The sequence below is a fragment of the Loxodonta africana genome, chromosome 18 (genome assembly GCF_030014295.1).
Source record: "Loxodonta africana isolate mLoxAfr1 chromosome 18, mLoxAfr1.hap2, whole genome shotgun sequence".
Classification (NCBI taxonomy): Eukaryota; Metazoa; Chordata; class Mammalia; order Proboscidea; family Elephantidae; genus Loxodonta; species Loxodonta africana.
In genome coordinates this window covers 10,812,032-10,832,517 of record NC_087359.1, presented here as the reverse complement: position 1 = coordinate 10,832,517, position 20,486 = coordinate 10,812,032, and the positions used below count along the sequence as shown (strand labels likewise).

Here is a 20,486-nt window from a genome sequence, read left to right as displayed (position 1 = left end):
CCATGACAGAGAGACGACAGCTACACACAAGTTTACGGGGCCATGAGCCCTGTGTCCTCCCTCAAAGCCCCCATCCGGCCGTGAGGGCTACGGCCGCCACCCCTGCTCCTTACCTTGTTTCTCCTTCTCCTTTAGGGGATCGGTGTTGTAGACGCGGAAGCCATTCTCCATCCCACACGCAAAGCATCCTAAGGCAGGGAAAGGGGAGTTAGTCCTGGGGTAGGTGGAGCTCCACAGATGCTCAGCACCCCCATAAAACTTGCAGCCACAACTACGTCTCTCAGAGAAACGCCACCAGTCGACACAGGTCCTAGAACTGCGTTTTCTACCCGTCGACCCACACACGTTCCAGTACTGCGTTTTCTACCCGTCAACACACACAGGTCCCAGCACTGCGTTTTCTACCCGTCAACAGACACGGGTCCCAGCACTGCGTTTTCTACCCATCGACACACACAGGTCCCAGCACTGCGTTTTCTACCCATCGACACACACATCCTAGCACTGCGTTTCCCATCTTTCAGCACGCCTCGGAGCCTTTGGAGGACCTCCACCTGACTACCCCACACAGGGCCCTCCTGTTGTTCTCCCAGTGGACAGGCTTCCACAGGACACTCAGTGAGGGGGATGCCCTGGCCACCTCCACCAGCTACACTGCCCTCGCCTCCAGCCATTCACTAACCACTTCCCAGTGCCAGGACCACTTCTCAAGAGCCAGGGAGCATTTCCTGTACCAGCAGCACTTCCTGAGTGCCAGGGAGTACTTCCTGTGTGGAAGGCACCCTGCCAGGCCCTGGAGAGCAGTGGGGAGAGGGTACACCCATGCCCAGCGGAGGACAGTGGCCACAGAGCAGGCAACCCCAAGGGTGGACACTCAGGACAGGGGAAGGGCAGTTCTAGGCTCTGGGGGAAGCAGCCAATGAGAGTGAGGAAAGGACTGTTTTTCCCCACCTCCAGGACAAAGTTCTCCTGTGACTCCCCTCCTACCTGCAAATTGCCCTGGCTCCTGAAACCCTGGTATTTGCTCCCAGTCTGGCCACACATGCTGCCCACCACCTCCAGCTCTACATCAGGTTGTTAGTGGCTGTTCAGACCTGATGAAGCCCTCGAACTTCCAGATGACGGTGCATTAATTCCTAGGACCTGAACTCCTATCACCATATGTGCAACCCAAGTACATTCATCTCCTCAAGACTCATGTTCAGCTGCTGGCTCACACGCAGCCTGTGGTCGCATGAAAAACACACAGCCATTCTCCACCCATTCCTCACATGCAGCGTGGCAACACCTGGTCGCTCAAGCCACTGTACCACGGCTCAGAAGGCCAAGGCCACGGTCTTCTAACTTCCAGTGTGCTGGTTCTGACCTGCCTTTCCAGCTTTGGAACCACACCCTACCAGCCGCCCTCCCAAATGTGGAAACCAAGAACACAACAAGACCCTCTGACAGCCACTACTGAATCAGAGTCTGCATCTTGCAGTCAGCTCTTGTGCTCTGAAATGCAATTTATCTGCGTCTGGAGTCTGAAAGTCCCCTGAAAATGAAGTTATTTATTTACTATCTCATCACTTATTCTGGGTGATACTATCCACCTAGCGGAGACCCAGCCGTCCTGGGCAGAAAAGATGAGACAACACAGGAACTGCACCCTCTTCCTTCCTCCCTCACTATTGTACCTTTCCCAGCTTGAGCTGGCACCCATCTTCTATGCCGCAATCAGATTTCTGTCAAAACATTTGTATGACAAATAACAACTCCTACAAACCAACAAGAGAAAAAGTAGATAGCCCAAAAGAAAAACAGTCAAGAGACTTGGACATTTTATGAGAGGATATGATGTCAGTAAACACAGAGAACAGTGCCCAACTTCACCCTCACCACCACGGAAACGCAAACAAACACAAGATCCACTGCACACCCACCAAAAGGCCGACATGAACATGACGGAGATGCCACGCATGCGCTGGGGTAGGCCCTGCTGTGGAGTGCAGACACTGCTTGTACCGCCGTCTAGATTCTGCTCCCAGGCACACATCCTGCAGAAACGTGAGCACACGTGCAGCAGGGGCATGAGCTAGAATATCCATGGCAGCACTATCCTAACAGCCAGAAACTGGAACTGCCCAAATGCCCACCACTGGTCAACTGGCCAAACAGACGGCGAGGCGGTCACAGAGAAAAACAATGTACTTGGAGGATGATCTTACAACCACACTCAACAACACGCAAAACCTCATCAATGGGATGGTGAATAAAAAAGCTAGAAACAAACCGTGGAGTGTAAGATTCTGTTCTTAAAGTGCAGAACCAGGCAATGCTAATCCAGCCAGCTAGAAGTCAGGGTGATGGGGGCAGGGACCGGAAGAAGCCCAGGTGCTGGACATCGATAGGTGTGTTCAGTCTCAAACGATCATCAGACCAAACACATATGATGCATGCACTTTTCTCCGTGTATGTCATACGCTTCAATCAAAGTTCAGAAGAAGGCTGGAAGCCACACTAAGGCGGAGCACCACCCTTGCTCAGCCCTTGGCTGGCGACTGTGCCCACCATCACTGAAGGACGGGTCTTCTGACATGCAGTTTGCAGCTACCCACATGCAAACACTCCACCCACACTGCAGAGCCACAACACTGCATGGCCATGTCACCTCAGGGCTTGCTCCTGCTGGACAGGCCCGTACCCAGAGGTGTACACACTGCAACACTTCTGCTTCCCACAGGAATGGGGAGAAAAACAGGTAGACTGTTATGGAAACACAGACATCAACCCTTGAATCCTAAAGACTGCTGTGCAAATAAGCTTTGGAAGGAGAAGAACCAACTGTGAGCGATTTAAAATCACGGATAAACATTCTTTGTAAAACTACTTCTATATAGACTTGCATGACTTGGAGTCAACTCAACAACAACGGGTTTGGTTTTGGTTTAAACTGCCAACCTTTTGGTTGGCCGCTGAGCATGTACCTATTTACGCCACCCAGGGACTCCTCCTGATAAATTACACCCAGGTAAATTGCAAACGCAATTCAGATTGAAATACTAAAAAACAAAAAGCAACTACCATCAAAGACAACTATGTTGTTGCCGTTCTTAGGTGCCGTAGAGTCGGTTCCGACTCACAGCGACCCTGTGCACAGCAGAACAAAACACTGCCCGGTCCTGCGCCATCCCTTCAGTTGTTGTTGTGTTTGAGCTCATTGTTGCAGCCACTGTGTCAGTCCACCTTGTTGAGGGTCTTCCTCTCTTCTGCTGACCCTGTACTCTGCCAAGCATGATGTCCTTCTCCAAGGACTGATCCCTCCTGACAGCATGTCCAAAGTTTGTAAGACAATCTCACCATCCTTGCTTCTAAGGGGCATTCTAGTTGTTACTTCTTCCAAGACAGATTTGTTCATTCTTTTGGCAGTCCTTGGAATTCTCAATATTCTTCACCAACACCCCAATTCAAAGGTGTCAATTCTTCTTTGGTCTTCTTCAGCTTTCACAAACACATGAGATGACTGAAAAACTATGGCTTTGGTCAGGTACACCTTAGTTCTCAAAATGACATCACTGAATAAGTTATTATTCGCTTTCTTCTCAAGGATGAAATTTAGTAATTGGCACTTCAAATTTGAACGCCAGAGAGACAGCGGGGGAGACCCTCCCAGTGCAGTGGTAGCCCCAAGCAGGGCCAGAGTCAGCAGGCTCTTTAGGTCACTGCCCCACCTTCCCTGATGTGACTTAATTATCCTGCCTGGGTAGTTTAAATCACTTGTGCTAGATTCAAAAACTTAAAAAGAAAAGTGATTTCCCTCCAGGCATACTCAGCAGTGCTTAAAAATCCCCTTATCCTGCAAAACACTACAAAAGCCCTGTTCGCATTTTCGGTCACATTTCCTAATTAAAACAAGTAAAGTGAGAGGCTACATCAAAAGTAGGTCACCGTCCCTACATCTATAAAAAGTGTAGGTACAAAAACAAACCCATTACCGTGGAACAGATTCAGACTCAGCGACCCTATAGGTCAGAGCAGAACTGCCCCGCAGGATTTCCAAGGCTTTATCTTTACAGAAACAACCACATCGTTCTCCTACGAAGCGGCTGATGGATTCGAACCGTCAACCTTTCAGTTAGCAGCGAGGGCGCTTAATCACTGCGCCACCAGAGCTCCTTAAAGTGCGGGTGCGCGGCTGAAAAGAAACTTCAACGTTAACTACAGCTGATTTGCCAAAGACCCTAAACGGAGCTCAAAAAAAACAACAAAAACGAGTTTTGAGAAAGATCGTAAATTATGCCTTCGGCAAAAAATCTTTAAACGGGGTGGGCGGCAGCGGGGCCCCGAGTGGGCGTGGCGGGGGCAGGGGGCACCCCGCCTCGGAGGCCCGGCCCACGCCCCGGCCCAGGCCGCCGCCTCTGGACCCTCGCCCGGCCCTGCCTCCGCCGGGACCGGCCGGGCGCGGCCGCAAACAGCCGGGGGGTGCGGTCGCCCGCCCGGGGGTCGCGGGAGGCCGGGAGGGGAGGGCCACGCCCCGGCCTCCGTCCGCTCCCCGACCCCGTTGGCTCCCCGACCCGAATGGGGGCGGCGGCCGGAGCCCGGCCGGGACGCGGGGCCTCAAGGCGGCGCGGGCGGCTAGGAGCGCTGGGCCCGGCGGGGCCGGGGCCCGGCCGGGGGGCGCGGGGCAGCCGGGCCGGAGGGGCGTCCGGGCGCGGGCCGCGCGGGCTCCTCACCGTGGTCCTGGTTGAAGCCGGCGTACAGCAGCCCGTTGCCGTGGGGGTTGCACGGGAGGAGGTTCATGGCGCCGCCCTCGGTCAGCCGCTCCTCAGCGCCGCATGCCGCTCTGGAGGCGGCGGTCGGGTCCGGTCGGGCCGGCGCCGGGGCCCGCGGCCGGAAGCGCTGGGCGGACGTGCGTGCGCGCCGCAGGCAGCCGAGGAGCGCCGAGCCCGTCCACCGCGGGGCGGGGACGGGGCGGGGCCAAGCCCAGGACGTGCGCCCACGCCGTGCGGGGCGGAGGGAACTGGGAAGGGGCGGGCCTTCCGGAAAGACTGCCGGGACGTCGCTGCCCTTGCTCGCGCGCTGTCCAGACGTCCGGCGGACACAGAGCCCCCGCCTCGGGGACGCACACGCAGCGCACGTAGACCACCCCCCATAGACACAGTGACTCCACCCGCAGGACACAGCCGCCTCGTGGGACTCAGCTCCCCATGGGGACAGGCACAACCCCATGGGACACAGACACCCCCCACAGAGATAGAGGCCCCCACGGGACACAGAGACACCACGGACACAGAGCCGCTCCACAAGACGCAGAACCGCCACCCCCCCGACGCAGACCTCCGTGGGACACAGAGACCCCTACGGAGGCACAAAGACACCCCCACAGGACCGAGAGACCCCTGTTGTAGGGGGAAAAAAACCCACAAAGTTTAGTAAAGCAAAAAGAAAGTTTTATTCAGCATATATTCAAAAAGACAAAAGTTGAGAAGTGGACAATCATGCTGCCACAGCCATGTCGCCCCGAGTCCAAAGACAATTACAGTCATCAGTATTAACATTACAAATGGGCAAAACCATTGAAAGCTTCACCTTTTCACCGATTGGCCAGAAACCGTGATCCTACATTTTGAATTATCCCTCTCCACAATCATTGGTACAAGTTTTGGTAATAGAACAGTCTTCATTGGTCCAGCAAATTTCTATTCACTAAATGTTAATAGAAAAAGATGGGTGGAAAGTCTTTTGTGTTCTGGCTTAAGTGAAAGGTTCCCTGGGAGATACTTTCCCAGATTATTCTATCTATTGTCTTTATCTCAGGGCCCAGTTCATGTGTCCTTGTGAGTCCAGCTCCAGCTGGGTCACATTCTCCATGCTCAAAGACAGGGAGTAATGCCTTCGATATTGTTTCCTAAATCACCCCCCACAAGTCACAGAGTCCCCCACAGGACAGAGAGGTCCCCCCATGGGACACAGCTCCCCCCAGGGACGAAGCCCACTAACAGGACACAGTCATCCCATGGGACACAGAGACCCCTCCACAGGGATGCAGCCCCCCCAGGGGACACAGTCCCCCCACAGTGACACAGTCCGCCCACAGTGACACAGCATCTCCCATTCCCCCTCAGGAACAGAATGGCTTTTCCATCTGAACTCCAAGAAGGAGCCAACACTGCCAGCAGCTTGATTCCTCACGGGGGCCTCCAGAGTGGGGAGAGGACACGTCTGTTGTGTTGAGGCACCTCTGTGATAACTGGTAGAGCAGAACACAAGTCTTCAGAACGGCAGTAGGAGCTGAAAAGGAGACTCAAAATGAGGAATGAATTCTCACCTACCCATCCTTTCCTAAGAAAGGAGAAGGAAGGCATGTGTTCACCTCCAGGGGGCAGTTCAGGGTGTTAGCTATGGGTGGGGGACACAAATTACGTATTGAAACACAGCTTTCTATTTGTAAAATAAGAACGCCTTCAATGTTTTAACAACATGGCCACAGAAGAGCCCTCTCAGGACCCTCTGGGTAGCCACATGAGTGAAGGAGTGTGTCTCCACAAGGGTTGAGGTATCCCACGAGATGTCTGTTTATTAAAAAAAAAAACCAAACCAGGTGCCGTTGAGTCAACTCCAACTCAGGGCGACCCCATGTGTGTCATGTCAGAGTAGAACTGTGCTCCATAGGGCTTTCCATGGCTGTTTTTTCAGAAGTAGATCACTAGGCCTTTCTTCTGAGGTATTTTTGGGTAGACTCCAACCTCCAAACTTTTGTTCAGCAGCTAAGTCCCTTAACCGTTTGCACCACCCAGGGGCTGTATAACACATTGCTGTTGAGTCAATTCCAACTCATAGTGACCCTATAGGACAGGGTAGAACTGCCTCATATGGTTTCCAAGGAGTGGCTGCTGGATTCAAACAGCTAAACTTTTGGTCAGTAGCCAAGCTCTTAACCACTATGCCAGCAGGGTTTCTTGGAGTACCTTAGGAGAATGAAAAGGAACAGACTGTAGCCATTTGTGTCCATGTGGATGAGTCTCAGGAGAGGGTTGTGCAGACGACAAGTTGAAGAAGCATACATATGGTATGGTGCAACTCACATCAAGGTCAAAGCAGGCAAAACTCAATAATACATTGTTTAGGGACATACTCATATGTGGATGCTCACACATGTAAAGAAAACCAAGGCCATGGTTTACAGATAATCGGCAAAAGAGAGTGATCTGCAGCACAGGAAGGGCAGGTGTGCTGGGCTGGATAGTGGACCCCAAACACATCTACATCCTAATCTCCAGAACCTGTGAATGATACCTTATATGGTGTCTCAGTCATCTAGTGCTGCCATAACAGAAATACCACAAGGGGATGGCTTTAACAAAGAGAAACTTATTTTCTCACAGTCTAGTAGGTTACAAGCCCAAATTCAGGGGGTCGGCTCCAGGGGAATGCTTTCTCTGTCGGCTCTGGAGCAAGGTCCTTGTTCGCAATCTTCCCCTAGCCAAGGAGCTTCTTAGGCGCAGGGACCCCATGTCCAAAGGAAATGCTCAGCTTCTGGTGCTGCTTTCTTGGTGGTATGAGGTCCCCAACTCTCTGCTTGCTTCCCTTTCCTTTTATCTCTTGAGAGATAAAAGGTGGTGTAGGCCACACCCGAGGGAAATTCCCTTTACCTTGGATCAGGAAACCCTGGTGGTGTAGTGGTTAAGTGCTACGGCTGCGAACCAAAGGGTCGGCAGTTCAAATCCACCAGGTGCTCCTTGGAAACTCTATGGGGCAGTTCTACTCTGTCCTATAGGGTCGCTATGAGTCGGAATTGACTCGACGGCACTGGGTTTGGTTTTTTTTGGTTTTTGAATCAGGGAGGTGGCTTGAGTAAGGGTGGTGTTACAATCCAACCCTAATCCTCTCAACATAAAATTACAATCACAAAATGGAGGACAACCATACAATACTGGGAATCATGGCCTAACCAAGTTGATACATACATTTTTGGGGGGGACACAATTCAATCCATGATACATGGCAAAAGGGACTTTGCAGGTGTGACTGAATGAAAGAGTTTGAGATGAGCAGCTTATCCTGGGTTATCTGGGTGGGTCCTAAATGTAATCCCAAGCGTGCTTATAAGCAGGGACAAATTACCCAATAAGCAAGGTACACATAGGTTTACTTGTTACACTTGTTTCTCACCACACCTTTGTAGTGAAATTATGCACTACAGAATACTAAGTAAGCACAAGAAAGCCTGTGCGTACCCTGCTGACTGGTTAATCCACCCTGCTTATAGGAGAGGGTGGCAGGAGGGTCAGAGTCAAGAAGGAGATGTGAGGACGGAAGCAGGGGCTGATGTGATGTGTAGCTACGAGCCACAGAATGCAGGCGGCCTCTAGATTCTGGAAAAGGAAAGAAACAGTTCTCCCTAGAGCCCCCAGAAGGAACCAGCCCTGCGACACCCTGATTTCAGCTCCTGAATATTTCTGTTGGGCTTCTGACTTCCAGAACATAAGAGAATAGATTTGTGTTGTTTTAAGTACTTGTTTTGAGGGAGTTTGTTACAGCAGCCGCTGGAAAGTCATAGAACACGCAAAGAGCCTGGAAGATACCATCCTACTTCTTACTTATTTAAACTCCTGGGGGTGCCACCAAGCCTGCATCTCATGGCCAGCCATGACCACTGTGGGCCAAATGCCTGGAAGAAGAGTCCAGGAGAGGTAAAAGCAATTCCATTCTGAGACTTTGCTCAGCTTCATCCAACTGCCTTGTGTGGCTCAGGATACTGAAAAATACTCCCCAGCAGAGGCTGGGGCCCTGGGGAGGAAGGGAAGGCCCCCAAGAATGTAAACATAGTGGGGAGTGTCATGGATTGAATTGTTTCCCCACAAAACATATGCTGAAGTCCTAACCCTGTAGCTGTGAATCTGCCCTTGTTTGGGGAAACTGGTTCTTTTTCTGAAGATGCCATCAGTTAAGTCAAAGAAGTCATATACGTGTACCATGGGTCACACTCCCTTCCGAGCTGTCGTTCGTTGCTGTTAGGTCGATTCCGACTCATGGTGACTCCACTGAGTGCAGAGCAGAGCTGCCCCGTAGGGTTCTCAGTGGCTGATTTTTCAGATCACCAGGCCTTTCTTCTGAGGCATCTCTGGGTGGACTTGAACCTCCTGTGTTTGGGTGAGCAGCCAAGCATGTTAACTGTACCATCCAGAGGCTCCTGGCACGTTGTTGTTGTTAGTTGCCATCAAGTCTATTCTGACTCATGGCAACCCCATGTGTGCAGAGTAGGGCTGCTCCATAGCCTATGACCTTTCGGAAGCAGATTGCCAGGCCTATCTTCTAAGACACCCCTGGGTAGGTTCAAACCACCAACCTTTCAGCAAGTAGCTCAACTGTTTGCACCGCTCAGGGACTCCTCACCCTGATTAGTGTATTATAAAAGGAGAAAACAGAGAGTCTCACACAAAGTTCAGATGCCCCTTGAAGACACATCTACCGGCAACAAGGGATCACCAGCAGAAACCAGAAACTGGGAGGGAGGCCTGGAGCAGTTCCTCTCTCAAAGCCCCAGAAGGAGTCCACAGGGCTGACACCCTGATTTAGACTTCTAGCCTCTGGAACTGTGAGACATACATTTCTGTTCTTTAATTAAAGCTACCCACTTTGTGGTTGTTTTGTTACGGCAGCCCTGGGATACCAAGACAAGGAGTGAACAGACCAATGCAAGATCTCCAGCCCCGCAACCCCCACCCCACTCACCACCCCCCTCCAAGCTAAGGTAGAAGGGAGGCCTGCCCTCATAACACCTGCACACCTTCCCCCCCCACCCCACAGCCTTCCCCAGGTGAAGCACAGCCTGGTTTCAGTTCCCCCAACACGAGCCGCTTCAGTTTTGCTCCTAAAAAGCACATTTAATTTAAAGACACAATTCTCCAGCAAACGGGAGCTTCAGCATCTCAGACAGACTCTTTGGCAAAACAAATATTATCAAGCCCATAATTGACATTTTTTCCAGATTCAATATTTGCCTAAATAATTCCTCATCAAAGTTGTAAGCTTCTGTCTAAGAGATTATGCTGCATTGCAGTAATTTTCACAGGGCAATTGAAAACATAATTGTGCATAATATATTTTGAATCTAGACATTTGAAGAGAGAATTACAAACATCTGGGAAATGATCTGGCACGTTTATATGTTGGATGGATGATGAAGGCCGTGGAGGAAAATGACAAAGTCTGAGAGATTTCCCTAGGGCTCAGCTTATATTGTATCATATTTTCTGTATATCCAGTACCAAAGCATGCATTGCTCCACTTAGTACACTCTGTGTTAGAGTTTGTTTTTTTTTTTTAATTTTTATTGTGCTTTAAGTGAAAGTTTACAGATCAAGTCAATCTCTCACACAAGAACTTATATAACACCTTGCTTCATACTCCCAGTTGCTCTCCCCCTGATGAGACAGCCCACTCCCTCCCTCCACTCCCTCTTTTTGTGTCCATTCTGCCAGCTTCTAACCCCCTCTACCCTTTCATCTCCCCTCCAGCGAGGAGATGCCAACATAGTCTCCAGTGTCCACCTGATCCAAGAAGCTCACTCCTCACCAGCATCCCTCTCCAACCCATTTTCCAGTCCAATCCCTGTCTGAAGAGTTGGCTTTGGGAGTGGTTCCTGTTCTGGGCCAACAGAAGGCCTGGGGGCCATGACCACCGGGGTCCTTCTAGTCTCAGTCAGACCATTAAGTCTGGTCTTATAAGAATTTGGGGTCTGCATCCCACTGCTCTCCTGCTCCCTCAAGGGTTCTCTGTTGTGTTTCCTGTCAGGGCAGTCATCGGTTGTAGCCGGGTACCATCTAGCTCTTCTGGTCTCAGGCTGATGTAGTCTCTGGTTCGTGTGGCCCTTTCTATCTCTTGGGCTCGTAATTACCTTGTGTCCTTGATGTTCTTCATTCTCATTTGATCCAGGTGGGTTGAGACAAATTGATGCACCTTAGATGGCCCCTTCCCAGTGTTTAAGACCCTATACGCCTCTCTCCAAGGTGGGATGCAGAATGTTTTCTTAATACATTTTATTATGCCAATTGACTTAGATGTCCCCTGAAACCACGGTCCCCAAACCCCCGCCTCTGCTACGCTGGCCTTCGAAGCATTCCATTTATTCAGGAAAATTCTCTGCTTCTGGTTTAGTTCAGTTGTGCTGACCTCGCCTGTATTGTGAGCTGTCTTTTGCGTCACCTAAAGTAGTTCTCATCTACTATCTAATTAGTGAATACCCCTCTCACCCTCCCTCCCTCCCTCCCTCCTCTCGTAACCATCAAAGAATATTTTCTTCTGTGTTTAAACTATTTCTTGAGTTCTTATAATAGTGGTCTTATACAATATTTGTCCTTTTGCAACTGACTAATTTCACTCAGCATAATGCCTTCCAGATTCCTCCACGTTATGAAATGTTTCACAGATTCATTACTGTTCTTTATCAATGCGTGGTATTCAATTACATGAATATACCATAATTTATTTATCCATCCATCCGTTGATGGGCACCTTGGTTGCTTCCATCTTTTTGCTATTGTAAACACTGCTGCAGTGAACATGGGTGTGCATATGTTTGTGTAAAGGCTCTTATTTCTCTAGGATATATTCCAAGGAGTGGGATTGCTGGATCGTATGGTAGTTCTATTTCTAGTTTTTTAAGGAAGTGCCAAATCATGATTTCCAAAGTGGTTGTACCATTTTACATTCCCACCAACAGTGTATAAATGTTCCAATCTCTCCACAGCCTCTCAACATTTATTCTTTTGTGTTTTTTAGATTAATGCCAGCCTTGTTCGGTCCATAACATTCTCCTCTGTGTCTCAAACCTCCCTCTCCTTTGTCTTTAAGACACCAGCCATTGGTTTTAGAACTCACCTAAATCCAGGGTTATCTCATCTGAGGATTCTAACTCAGTTACATCCGCCAGCACACATGCAAACGTCACAGTCATAGTATTGGGGGCTAGGACTTGAACGTATCTTTTTGGGGGACATCATTCAACCCACTACCAAACCCAAACCCATACCCACTGCCATCAAGTCAATTCTGACTCATAGTGACCCTATAATAAAACTTCCCCGTAGGGTTTCCAAAGTTGTAAATCTTCATGGAAGCAGACTCCCACATCTTTCTCCCTAGGAGTGGCTGGTGGGTTTGAACTGCCAACCTTTAGGTTCGTAGCTGAGCCATTAACCACTGCACCACCAGGGCTCCTTCAACCCACTACACTTGCTCCTAATTCCCTTTAGGAGAAGGAGGGGTGTGTAATGAGCATGATTGGAATGGGGGCTTTTCCAACTCTTGGTGCCCTGGGCAGGTTGGGCCTTCAGTTTGGCAGGATTCACACCTGAAGTGGCAGCTTTCCTCACATGGATGGCAGAGCCAGGGGTGCATATTCCACCCCACCACCTCCAGGCAACTGCCCCAGTGGTAAAAAAAAGGGTGAATCTGATGTATCTGTGCGGTTTGCTCTGTGCACCACACACTGTTCCAAGTGCTTTCCAGGCAGTAGCTATTTTAATCCTTACGGCAACTGGGTCTGGTGAGCTGGCCTGACCCCATCCTGAGATGAGGAAACTGAGGCACACAGCAAGTGCGTAATGGGGCCTGTGCAAGGAGATTCCCAGGGCACAGAAGAGAACATTAGAGCTTTTACTTCTATTTCATTTTGTCAAAAGTAAGGATAAAATTAAAGATTACTCATGCACTAATTTTTTTTTTTTAATGTTCAGTATCTGGATTGGTATAGTACACGTGTGTAACTTACATGTACATACACACATGTTGGGTATGCATTGACTGAAATCTTTTCTAATAGGATGCATGGGTAGAGTGTGCAATATACCCAAAAGGCTTGAAAGCAGGGACTCAAACAGACACGTGGACATCAGCACTGTTCGCAATAGCCAAAAGGTGGAAACAACCCAAATCTCCATCAACGGATGAATGACAGTACATCCACACAATGGAATATTATTCTGCCATTAAAAGGAATAAAGTCCTGATACATGCTACGACACGGATGAACCCCTGGGCAGTTGTTTCCTCAAGGTGTATACAGCGAAGCCCAGGGCCTCAGCAAGGCTCTGGGTCACAAAGGTCTGGGAAGCTTAGAAGTCCCTGGTGGCACAAAAAGTTAAGCACTCTAACCTAAAGGTTGGTGGTTTGAACCCAATTAGAGGCGCCTAGGAGGAAGGCCTGGTGATCTGCTTCCGTAAAAGTTACAGTCAAAGAAATTCCACGGAGCTCAGTTCTACTCTGTAACACGAAGGGTCACGATGAGTTGAATCAACTCAACAGTAACAGGTTTGATTTTTGGTTTGCTTTTCAGACATTAGTGTTAGTCCTGAAGAGGCCTTTGATTAAAAAACAAAAGAGAAAAGGAAAGGGGATAAAAAGGCTGTTTGGCCCGGTGACGGCTGATCTATTTCCACATAACCCACCACCACCCAAGGAATTAAGGGGTCACCGCCATGGGGAATGACCATCTTCAGCTTTCCTTTGAGGTTTCAGAAAGTGCAGTCTTTGGGGAGAAGAGGCTGAGGCAGGAGGTTTTCATTCAACTGGGGTCTTCCAGCTGGTCGCAAACATGGAAAAGAGATGGTGCCTCTCAGCCACCCTGGGTTCGTGGCCGGTGGCCCAGTCCAGCTCCCCCTCCACTTCTCCCACCATCCACTGCACAGCAGAACAGGGATGTGAAGGCCCCCATAGGCTGTACCTTATGAGCCACAGCCTCTGGGAGAGGCATTTCCACTCTGGGTTTTCCTGCCATTCCGTAGTTGTCCCAGTTGTGGCCAGGAGCTAGACGTCCCCTGAGCCTGGCCTGGGCCTCCAGCAACCAGCAGGGGCTGCAATCACCTGTCCTCTTGGGACCCTGGTTCCATCATCTCCGAGAAAAGGCACTGCTCTTGGTTCTGCTGTTGTTGTTGTTATTAGGTGCTGTCAAGCCCATTCAACTCCCAGTGACCCTATATACAACAGAATGAAATGCTTCCTGGTCCTGTGCCATCCTTATAAACATTATTATGCTTGAGCCCATCATTGAAGCCACTGTGTCGCTACATCTTGTCAACGGTCTTACTCTTTTTTGCTGACCGTCTGCTTTACCAAGCATGATGTCCTTCTCCAGGCCTGGTCCCTCCTGATAACATGATCAAAATACATGAGACAGAGCCTCACCAGCCTTGCTTCTCATACTTCTTCCAAGACAGGCTTACTTGTTCATTCTTCTGGTAGTCCATGATATATTCAATATTATTTGACAATACCATAATTCAAAGGCACCAATTCTTCTTAGTTTTCCTTATTCCATTGCCCAGCTTTCACATGCACATAAGACCACTGAAAACATAATGGCTTGGGTCCTCAAGGGGGAGTCTTTGCTTTTTCAAAGAGGTCTTTTGCAGCAGATTTGCTGCGGTGCAATGGATTGCTTTTGTGTGTGTGGCCTTTCTCACCATGGTCTTGTAACTCCCACCCAAGTGATTGGGTGGGACTGTGAAAATAAAGCAATTATGCCCCACCAAGGGGACTGGTCAGTTTTGCCAATTTCAGAGCAGAGAGAGGATCTCACCACCACCAAGGAAGAACAGCCAAGAACCGAGCATGTCCTTTGGATCCAGGATGCCTGCGCTGAGAAGCTCCTGGACCCAGGAGACAGAGAGCTCTAACACTGAAGACAGCAAGAAGCAGTGGCAGAGAAATGGCAACAGGAGAGACTGCCAGGAGATGGTGCAGTGGGCTTCCCAGTCCATAGACTGAGAAAGCTGAGTGCCTTTGGGCAGAGGCCTCTTGGCCAGGAAGAAGCGTGCCTGCAAGCACAGCTGGGAAAAGGCTGTCCTGATGGAAGAAGTGTATACTGAGCATTCCTGAACCTGAATTGTAACCTATTACTTCTCTAATAAACCCCATAATCGTGGGTATTGTCTGTGAGTTGTGTGTGGCCGCTGCAATGAATTATCAAACCCAACAGAGAAGTACAGAATGCTGTGGGAGGGATAATTGGTATCAAAATTGGGAAAGTCGGCTTGAGAGGAGGCCTGTCTGACATCCACCTCATAGAAATCAGCCTTGGACTGTTGATCTTGATTCTCTTTCCCCCTTGTGAAGTTAGAGGAGGTCAGACACCACCCTCATGCCATTTTTACATTTGCCCAATGCAATACGTCATTGATTTCTTGACTGCTGTTTCCATGGGCACTGATTGTGGATCCAAGTAAAATGAAATCCTTGACAAAGTCAATATTTTCTCCATTCATCATGATGTTGCTTATTGGTCCACTTGTGAGGATTTTTGTTTTCTTTATGTTGAAGTATAATCCATAATGAAGGCTGTGGTCTTTGAACTTCATCAATGAGTGCTTCAAGTCCTCTTCACCTTCAGCGAGCAGGGTTGTGTCATCTGGATATTGCAGGTTGGTAACGAGTCTTCTTCCAATCCTGTTACCCTGTTCTCCTTCATATAGTCCAGCTTCTTGGATTATTTTCTCAGCATACAGATTGAATAAGTATGGTAAAAGGATACAATCATGACGCACACCTTTCCTGATTTTAAACCACACAGTGTCCCCTTGTTCTGTTTGAATGACTACCTCTTGGTCTATATACAGACTCCTCATGAGCACAATTAAGTGTTCTGGAATTCCCATTCTTCACAATGCTATCCATAATTTGTTAGATTCACACAGTCAAATGCCTCAGCATAGTCCATAAAACACAGGTAAACATCTTTCTGGCAGTTTCTGCTTTCACCCAGGATTTATCTGACTTCAGCAATGATATCCCTTGTTCCACAGCCTCTTCTGAATCCGTCTTGAATTTCTGGCAGTTTCCTGTCATGTGCTGCTGCAGCTGTTTTTGAATTATCTTTAGCAAAACTTTACTTGCGTGTGATGTTAATGGTATTGTTTGATAATTTCCACATTCTATTGGATCACCTTTCCTCTCGGGGAAAAAAAAACCTCGAAATGAGGGAACGTTCAGATATCCTGTTACTATTCATGATATGTGGCATTTCAGAAATTTAAGGGACCCTAGAACCTCCCTCTTGGAGTAAAAATGGCATGAGGGCAATGTCTGACCTCCTTCTTGTTTCTAGGGTCCCTTAAAGTTCTAAAATTTGAGTTTTATTTTTTCCCGCACCCTTCATTATGACCTCCAGCTGCCACAGGAAAACATTAAGCAAAAGCACGAGGTAAGAGCCTAGGCTGGCGTTTTCCCAGTCAGCACCATTCCCCAGTGCATAATCAGTGACAAGGACTTTGTCTTCTAAGGACACGCGTAATGACACCACTGAGCTCGCCAGGGCTCAGAGCACCTTCCCAACACATCACCAGACAGGCACACCCTCAAGCGGTGTTCTTCAGTATTTCCTACTTCCTTGCCTCTGTGTTTCTCTTCAGGAAAAGAAACCGTTTTCAGTAAATGACACAGTACAAGAACTAAACCCTACAAGAACTAAACATTAGACTACTTGTGAAGGCTGAAACAGATGATTAAGCCATTGAGATCAAGGGCTGTAGTTTTGGGTTGTCTTGTGTCCCCCAAAAGGATATGTTGGAATCCTAACCGCCAGTACCTGTGACTGTGACCTTATTTGCAAATAGGGTCTTTGAAGATGGTATCAGTGAACATGAAATCATACCGGGGTAGGGTGGGTCTTGATCCCAGCTGAGTGGTGTCCTTATAAAAGAGAAGAGACTCAGACACACAGGGAAGATGGCCAGGTGCAGGCGGAGGCAGACACCAGAAAGACTGTCCACAAGCCGAGGAAACTTAAGGATCACTGGCCATCACCAGGGGCTAGGGAAGAAGTACGAAAAAGGTTCTCCCTCAGAGCCTCAAAAGGAATCAACACGGCCAATACCATGACTTGCAGCCTCCAGAACTGTGACAGAATATGTTTCTGTTCTCAGGACCCACCCAATTTGCGGTACTTGGTTACGGCAGCCACACAGCTATATAAATAACACAACTATATACATATGCACAATTAGAAAAAACCAGCCGACAACTCTACCAAGAGAGAAACAAACATTTTATTTTTGAGGAACATCTTCTTAAATATTATTACTCACATCATCCCTCAAATATCTCCTGGGTGATATTTCCCTTGCCCATCTGTTGCAAATATGGTGACTATATTCAACATTAACTCGAGATATCTTTGGCATTTTCTTCTCTTAGCTTCATGACTTGTAGAACATCTTGTACAAAAAATTGTAGATTTACAGAAAAATAAGCATATAAGTCACTTATTTATCCCAAAATGTAGTAAATAACATAGCAAAAACTTTATCAAATCTGCTCCACACACATGGGACAGGCCTGCTGTACGTGATCTCCACACACGCCGACAGCATCTTAAAGTCCGTGCCTGGATGTCCAAAAGGAGGCTTACAGAATGGGCCCTCTGGTAACACTGCCTCCTTTGACTGATCTCACCATCTCTGTTCTGAATGGACACACATCCCATTCATCTCTTCGTTTTTATAAAACCAGTTATTTTAATGAAAACATTTACTGCAATCATGATATAAGTTAACATCCAAAATTCCATGTTATCTGGGATGGAACACAATACAAATCCCCCTTTTACGAGCACACAGCTAGAACAAGAGCTTCATGCATGACAAGCAGAAACGTGAGAGTCGGTGTGAGAGGGTGTCACCACGCACCCATCTCGAAGCAGCATTGTCATCAATAGAAACTGGAAAGTGTTCCCTGAATCCGGAACGTTTCTGCCTTTTTGTCTTTCAAGCGTCGCCATCCAAGTTTCTTCTGGTGAGATTCCAGCGCATTTCTTTCCATGCCACCGTTAGGAAATCTTACAGCTATTCCTGGCACAGTGTTTGGGGGGGCTGTGGGGTGTGCGGCTGGCCTTGGCCTTCCGCAGGCTCCTCCTGTGTGAGGAGCCGGCAGTGAGCGAGTAGGAGCCGCCATGCATCATCCTGGCATTGAGGCCGTTGGCCATGGAGAAGGACTTGAGGTGGCGTCTTAAGGCGACAGGGAGCGGGAGCTTGTCCACGAGGTGCACGGGCGTGCAGGACACGATGGCCCGGCAGCAGAGGTCCTGCAGGCTGAGCACTAGGAAAAGGGAAGAAAACTGCTCACCTGACTGCTATCTTCCACACCAGCCGCCCACAGGGTGGAAGCCTGAACCCGCCCTCCCTCTGGGCCTGGGGACCCTCTGGAGTGGTAGGCTGTGAGGTGGGCTACACTGCTCCCCCAGGCCGTGTGGAGGGCCTGGTGGTACTCCATACTGAAGGTCCCCGCCTCCACCCCTTAAATTCTGATGTCCCCACACTTGAGATGCCTGCTCATCCCTCCCCCCAAATCTGAGAGATGAGCTGGCCCATGAAATCTCCTTCAGGTTTGGACTCAGAGACTAAGGCTTCAGAAAAAATGCTTTGAAATGTTTTCCTTCTCATTGTATACCTGACATCAAATGAATGTAGGATCAGTTTTATAAATACATACCACACTGAAGAAGACACTTGAAAAGCAAATTGTGTTCATTTGCGTTTGGCCTAAATCATTCACTTATGGGTGAGCTCTCAGTGTGAACCACCGCTCTGTCAGTGCCCTGTCTCCACTCCCAGCTCGCACAGGGAAGGACGGGAGCAGTGATAACATCTTAACCCTAAATATCTCAGACAACGTGTGGGATCCTGAAGGAGTTAGAAAGAAAAAAAAAAAACAAAAAACACGATCCACTGTGTTTGGCTTGTTTTAAAACCAAGGGTTCCAAGAAATTGTTCTAGAACAGTTCTAGAGACATTTTTGGTTATGACAATTTGGGGGGGCCGTGCGATTGGCATCTAGTGGGCATAGGCCAGGGATGCTGCTCAATGTCCTACAGTGCACAGAACACCCCCCACAGACAGCAGTCAGGTCAAAATGGCAATAGTGCTGAAGCCAGAAATCCTGTTTTAGAAGAGTATTTTGTCCAACCAATCCTATGCAGCTGAATTCAATGAATGTATATTTTGTCTTCTTTATCTTTTAGAAGTGATAAGCTGACGAGTTACTCAAGGGAAAACCATGACAGCTGCACCATGTCAAAACAGGGTTCCACAAAGCAGATGAAATACCAGAACGTGCATTTTTGGATATATTCACACTGTGTGCTTTGAATACCATATTCTAACCGCAAGTTACATTGCATTAAAAGCACTCTGTGCACTTCTGTCTCTCAAGTTCCTCTCTTTGCAAACAAAATCAGTTAAAAGTGAATCATTCAAGGCGATATGCACAGGGGAAGAGAGAAGACACCCAGCGGGATGGTGATGGCCAACGCCGGCCCGCCCGCCCTGCACCAGCTGGCCTGAGCACCTCACAAACGTTAACCTCAAAGTGGCTCATCTGAGTCGGCCATGGATTCTGCTCTGCCTCAGGAGAGCCCTCCCTCAGGCCACCCTATCTCAGGCCACCCTTCCCTGGCTCACCCTTCCCAGCCCGCTCCCCCTTGGTTCCCCTTCTCTCAGCGCCCCCGGACGAGTCCACCCTTGGCTCCCCTTCTCTCAGCCCCCCAGTCCACTCCCCCTTGGCTCCCCTTCTCTCAGCTCCCCGGCTGAGCCCACCCTTGCTGGGCCTCCAGAGCCGGTCCATCCCATGCCGCAGCAGCACGGTCCTGGCCAGCTCCGTGAACGATTCGGTGATGTTGAAGTTGCACAGGGGGCTGACCTCAAAGAAGGTCACGCCCAGGCGCTCGGCATAGCCACGGGCCTGCTCCGTGGGCACCTGGCGCTTGAAGGCCAAATGCAGCCGGTTCCCCACCAGGATTTTGGGAACGCCGGGGGCATGCTAAGGGCAAAAGGAAAACAAGGCAGTGGGTTACTCTGTGAGATTCTGTTGTATGCTGTGGGGTTGGCACTGACCATCTGCTCCGACAGGGCCCGTCACTGCCCGGCTACCCTCCAGCCACAGTAGGAAGCATTGCAGTCAAACAGTGGAGCCACACAGAGCTCTGATGACAGTGTCACCAGGTCCTACCTCATCAATCTCCTTAATCCATCGATCAATGCCATCGAAAGACCAGCGGTTTGCTATGTCGTAGACCAGGATCACACCCTGGAGGAAGAGGTGGCAGTGCTTAAAACATGGGACACAGACACACACGGTTCCTGGCCACAGGGCATGGTTGCTGGGGTGGTACTCTCTACTATGTCAAAGAAACAAAACAAACTAAACAACCACTTTAGCTATTTTATCATAAAATATATTCTTTTTATTTATCTACCAAATGTAGCAGCTACATGAATATTTCCAGTGATATTTCATAAGCTCATCGACAAACCCCAAACTTCTAGGTGAGCTGGGGACTAGAGCTCACACCCCCACACCCACATGCTACTCTAGGAACACGGGTGTGTCACAGAAAAGACCACCTCCACAACAAGCAAAGCCTGCCCACTCAGAAGTATGTGTACACACGCATGCACAGTTGTGCACAGACCATCCACAAGGCACACTTGCACACGCACGCACATGCATGCACA

General features: G+C 49.1%; 2 protein-coding genes across 2 annotated transcripts in view; both read right to left on the bottom strand.

The window, feature by feature from the left end:
- WDR45B (WD repeat domain 45B) overlaps nt 1–4,862 on the bottom strand; it is a 31,110-nt gene extending 26,248 nt beyond the window's left edge. Inside the window, exons 1-2 of the mRNA XM_064270443.1 lie at nt 4,713–4,862; nt 114–188 (exon numbers count right to left, since the gene is read on the bottom strand). Of these exons, the coding sequence (XP_064126513.1) occupies nt 114–188; nt 4,713–4,779 (142 nt within the window). The 5' untranslated portion in view covers nt 4,780–4,862. The remainder of the gene's footprint in view (nt 1–113; nt 189–4,712) is intronic.
- Nucleotides 4,863–15,674: 10,812 nt separating this feature from the next.
- Nucleotides 15,675–20,486, bottom strand: part of RAB40B (RAB40B, member RAS oncogene family) — a 28,091-nt gene continuing 23,279 nt past the window's right edge. Inside the window, exons 4-6 of the mRNA XM_003417365.4 lie at nt 19,981–20,058; nt 19,569–19,791; nt 15,675–18,072 (exon numbers count right to left, since the gene is read on the bottom strand). Coding sequence (XP_003417413.2) covers nt 17,804–18,072; nt 19,569–19,791; nt 19,981–20,058 — 570 coding nt within the window. The 3' untranslated portion in view covers nt 15,675–17,803. The remainder of the gene's footprint in view (nt 18,073–19,568; nt 19,792–19,980; nt 20,059–20,486) is intronic.